General features: G+C 41.5%; 1 protein-coding gene across 2 annotated transcripts in view; it reads left to right on the top strand.

The window, feature by feature from the left end:
• Window positions 1-4,822, top strand: part of arhgap1 (Rho GTPase activating protein 1) — an 18,518-nt gene that overhangs the window by 12,558 nt on the left and 1,138 nt on the right. For both annotated transcript variants that reach the window (XM_024265235.2, XM_024265237.2), the window contains exons 6-11: window positions 1,335-1,421; window positions 2,889-2,987; window positions 3,067-3,174; window positions 3,252-3,328; window positions 4,385-4,462; window positions 4,533-4,661. In XM_024265235.2, coding sequence (XP_024121003.1) covers window positions 1,335-1,421; window positions 2,889-2,987; window positions 3,067-3,174; window positions 3,252-3,328; window positions 4,385-4,462; window positions 4,533-4,661 — 578 coding nt within the window. The remainder of the gene's footprint in view (window positions 1-1,334; window positions 1,422-2,888; window positions 2,988-3,066; window positions 3,175-3,251; window positions 3,329-4,384; window positions 4,463-4,532; window positions 4,662-4,822) is intronic.

Raw genomic sequence — 4,822 nt, 5'->3', positions numbered from 1 at the left:
AGATGTTCCACATAAACAAAGGATTATTTCATAGGGCATAAATAAAAATGTTTTTTTTCTAAAAAACAGAATTAATTCCTCTGTGTTTTAGCAGCGTCTGTAGCAGCACAAAGCCGAAAACTGCAACCTGTCAGATTGAGCTGAATTCTCCTAAGTTAAAATTCAGTGTAGCTCAGTGTTATGACTTTGCCTGGTACCTTTTTATCACCTGAAGCAGAGCCGAACACGCTCGACCTCTGACTGAATAAACGATAATTCTCCAGCAACAAAGTTCAGACCTGCTGCTACAGTCTAAACCACAGGAAGACATTCAGAGAATTTGCTTTTAGCTCCTAGATTATTCGCAGGATGTTGATTATTTATGTTTGTTTTGTGAAACTCAAAAACATTAGTTGGTGCTCTAAATGTAATTTTCAGTTACGCCTTTTCTTAGTTAACTGAAAAAATAGTGTCATCACGTTCCTTCAGCTCCCTTAACTCTGATGTGACTCTACAGACTGAAGATGAGGATGTTTTATTTCAGAAAGCTTTGCTACATTTTATTGTTGGATTTCAAAACCTTTCAACAGTGTTTTCTACTTTAAAGTATAATAATTTGATTCTTTTTCTTGATAAGTTCAGATATTGTGAGATACTTTAGATGACTGCGTTGGTATCAAACCACCCTAGGATGTACTGTAATCATGTACCTGCAGCATGTGTGGCTGCTCATCGTAGCTTCTCTAAGCTTAAAAAGGTTCATACCAAAGTTTAAATTAACCCTCAAATGTTCAGATTTATGGGTCGACCGTGAACTGAGCTTTCCTAGAACCGTGCTCTCGTTCATTCAGGTATCCGGGCGTGGTCATGAACCCGCCGTCGTCTGTCTGCTGAAGAGGCGTGATGACATACGAAGGAATGTTGAGGTCGTTTCTTAACAATGCGGCTGACAAACAGAAGGCTCCTACGGCAAGCTAATAGGGTCAAAATGGATGGAACTTCCTCCATCAACGATGTTAAGACCTTTTTTAGACTTTTGAGGATTTCTTTTACCCTGTTGGCGTGCAGTACTGCGGGTTGTGAATATGAGAGGGTCTCTAAACGAGCCAAAAACGGGAGTCAAAGTGAAACTGTGGCAGAACATAATACTCTGTGATTTACAGATGTCTCTAACGGTTGTGGATTGTGTAAATGGTTTACTTCTTCATCCATCACCCACTGCTGACAGAAACAACAACAACAACTGGCTCTTTGACCAGTGAGGCTTCAGCAGGAAGCTTCAGATGACCACTTTAGACCACCTCTGACGTTTGGTCTAAAGGTTCTGCAGACTAACACCTTGGTCGTGTCCGCAGGTACAAGAAGAACATCAAGGCTCTGTACATCGTCCACCCGACCCTGTTCATCAAGACGCTGCTGGTCCTCTTCAAGCCCATCATCAGGTTCCTTCCTCTGCTTGTTCCTCAGAAACTGAGCTCGTGAAAGGTCTCGATGCTGTGAGAGAAAGTCTGGTTCCAGCCGTAGAATGTTCCAAGATTTAAAGAACTTTTTAGTTTAGGAAGGCGGCGCCCTCCAGACATGATGGCTGTTAGCTCGCTAGCCGTCAGTTCTGGTTCTTCAGCGGATGTTTGAACAAACATTTGTTTACCTGTGAGGAGCATCTGCACAGAGATCCTGACTGAGAGGTTTTAGGAGTAGTTTGTGTGTTTGGAGCGCCCCCTGCTGGTCAAAACATGGACACTCCTGGGAGGAATTTCTTCATTTATTTGCATTAAAACAGTTTTTTTATTTTTACAGAGTTTAGTTCAGGATTATTTATAATTAAAAAATGTATTTTTTAACTTTAATGACTAAAAACACAAAAAGTACTAAAGGTTTTGGCACACAAAACAAAGTTTTATCACATCATAGTATTATTAAGTAAATTATACTAAGAGTTATTGTTTGAATGCTTTGTAAGTATTCAAACTTATTCAAATTTAAATTCTTTATTTATTCTTCTGTACATTTTTGATTTGAAAAAACTCCATCACACTTTCAGCAGTTTCTGCAGTGTTTGTATCAAAATGTTCAGCTCAAGAACATCCCAGCTTGTACTTTTGGTATTCATACATTTGATGGTTTTAAACATTTCACACAATTCATGTAATTTTTCAGCCCCATTAAAAATGAGTTAGAATGTTTTCCAATTTTTACAAAATCTGCAATTCAGAACATGTTCAGAACATTCCTACTTGTACTATTACTTACACATTTTTGACATTTTACGCAATTTTTGAAATATTACGCCAAGTTTACAAGTTTTTTTAACAGAATACTTTAAATATTTGTGCACTTTCTGCAAATTAAGCAAAGTTTTGTATCAAAATGTTCAGGATTGTCTGTGATATTCATGCTTTTGTTATTCATACCTTATACATAATTTATTTTTTTTCAATTTGTACAGTCTTTTTCACATAATTCCTCATATTCTTAATGCACTTTGAAACCTATGCAATATTGGTATCAAAGCACATTCAGGACATTCCTGCATTTACTTTTGACATTCATACATTATATATGTTTTTATTACACAATTTTTAAAATTCAGGAAAGTTTGGCACGTTCAGGACATTTGACAGCAATTAAAGTTATTGTATCATTATGTTCAGCAACCAGCTGAAGCAACGAGCATTCACGCTAGTGTCATCACAAGTAATACAACTTTTTAGTTTTTATTGTTACGAGATATAAAAAGTAAACTTTTACTACCAAAAAAAAACACATGTATTTGTTGGTTTTGAAAAAGATCTCGCAAAGCTACTGATTGTTCTGTACAAATTTCAAAAGAAAGTAAGCAAATTTAGAAAAAAAAGGCTGCTTTGGGAACTTTATTTTGAAAAGCTTGCTTTCGACTTCCTGTGTTTCAGCCTGAAGTTCGGCAGGAAGTTAAACTACGTGAGTTATCTGAGCGAGCTGGAGGACGTGGTGAAGTGCGAGCAGCTGCTGATCCCCCAGCGAGTCCGAGAGTAAGCTCCGCCTTCGACCCGCCCCCTCACGTCACAACGACCCCCCACCTCACCCAAACGCCATTTGATTTTTGTCCAGGTACGACGAGAAGCTGAGAGCCTCCGCCAAGCCGAGCTCCCCGCCCCCCATGTCCCCTCCTCGCAGCCCCCCCCTGCCCAACCAGGTGTTCGGGGTGCCGCTGTCCCAGTAAGTCGCCGCGCTCTGGGCCGCGCCCTGGCCACGCCCTGGGCCGTGTGTTTGAGCCTCTGCTGTGTGCGTTCCAGGCTGAGGCAGAGGGACCCAGACGGAGACCCCGTTCCCACGGTGATGAAGGACACCATCGGCTTCCTGTCAGACCAAGGTAACAACCACCGACTGTATATGAGAACTGGACCGAGTGTGGCGTCCATAGAAAATGGTTCACTTACAGCTCCAAGCATATCAAGTCATTTCGGGTGCCGTTTTTCAGTAAGCAGTGATTGGTATGAAGTTGAAATTTCCATGGCAAAGCACTCTAACCAATCAGTAGTAAGCTTGCTGGAAGGCCACACCCCTACTACTGATACGTGAAATCTGACAAACATTTTGAATGTTGGATGTGGGGGCCAACAGGCTCCGCCTACTTTTATTGAGGCATCCAATTGGCTGGTTTATAACTTGAATAATGTAAACTACAAACGTTGAGTGTAGGATTTTGCGAACACTTCCTGTTTGGAACGCCAAAATAAAAATTACGACTGGTGAACCTGATGCTGCAGTTTTTCTGCCAACAACCGACGGGTTTGCCGTCTTTGTAGGGGAGGGGTTCTGCGATTTCACATCCTGCCCAGATGGTGACGCCCGACGGGTCACATGAGTCGTCTTCCAGCCAATGACGCTGCAGACTGACCGTCCAGTAGACTGATGCTGTAAAATGCCCTAAAACCACATTGTTGGGTCGCCGTACCTTCTCCGCTCCGATGATGTCAGATGGTTGAATATTTCCCTTGTTGTTCTCGTTGACTCCCACAATGCTTTGTGTGATGTTCCTGTTAGAGATGAATGATATATCGGTACCTGTATCAGCATCGACTGATATTTGTGTAATTTGAGTTTACCGGTGTCGGACCAGTACTCCGATATTGTTCTGACCATTTTTATGTACGTTTTATGTTTGATGGGGATACATGTTGTTCCTAATAGATCCCTGGGAACGGAAAGTTTATGATTTACAGCTACCACTAATAGTCAGTAAATGGTGTGGACACTTAAATATCCGTATCAGCTATCGGTCACAGTTGGAGGGCAAATACCGGTTATCGTTCAGAAAAAATGATATCGGGCCATCCCTAGTTCCTGTAGGGCGTCATCTCCTCCTACAAAAGCTTGTCCTGAACCTGACACTTCCCTCTTCAGGCTGAGCTCTTCTGTGTTCCAGGTTTGGAGATCGAGGGCATCTTCAGGCGCTCCGCGAACGTGACTCTAGTGAAGGAGGTCCAGTCCAAGTACAACTCAGGTACGCCCGCCCGCCATCCTTCACGGTCGCATGGCGGTTGCTTTAGTCTGCTCTCTCTTCTGTCTCCCAGGTGAGGTGGTTAATTTCCGTGACATGGAGGACGTCCACCTGGCCGCGGTCATCCTGAAGACCTTCCTGAGGGAGCTCCCCGAGCCGCTGCTCACCTTCCAGCTCTACAACGACATCGTCAACTTCACCTGTCAGTTCAGACACCTTCAGTTTTTATCGTCGTCTATATGTATATATATATACACACACAAATATAAAAAAAAATATATATATATATATATACATATATATATATATATATATACACATATATATATATATATATATATATATATATATATATATATATAT

Source organism: Oryzias melastigma, linkage group LG2 (genome assembly GCF_002922805.2).
Source record: "Oryzias melastigma strain HK-1 linkage group LG2, ASM292280v2, whole genome shotgun sequence".
Lineage (NCBI taxonomy): Eukaryota > Metazoa > Chordata > Actinopteri > Beloniformes > Adrianichthyidae > Oryzias > Oryzias melastigma.
Note: the sequence above shows the minus strand (reverse complement) of the source record. Positions and strands in the feature narration are given on the sequence as shown.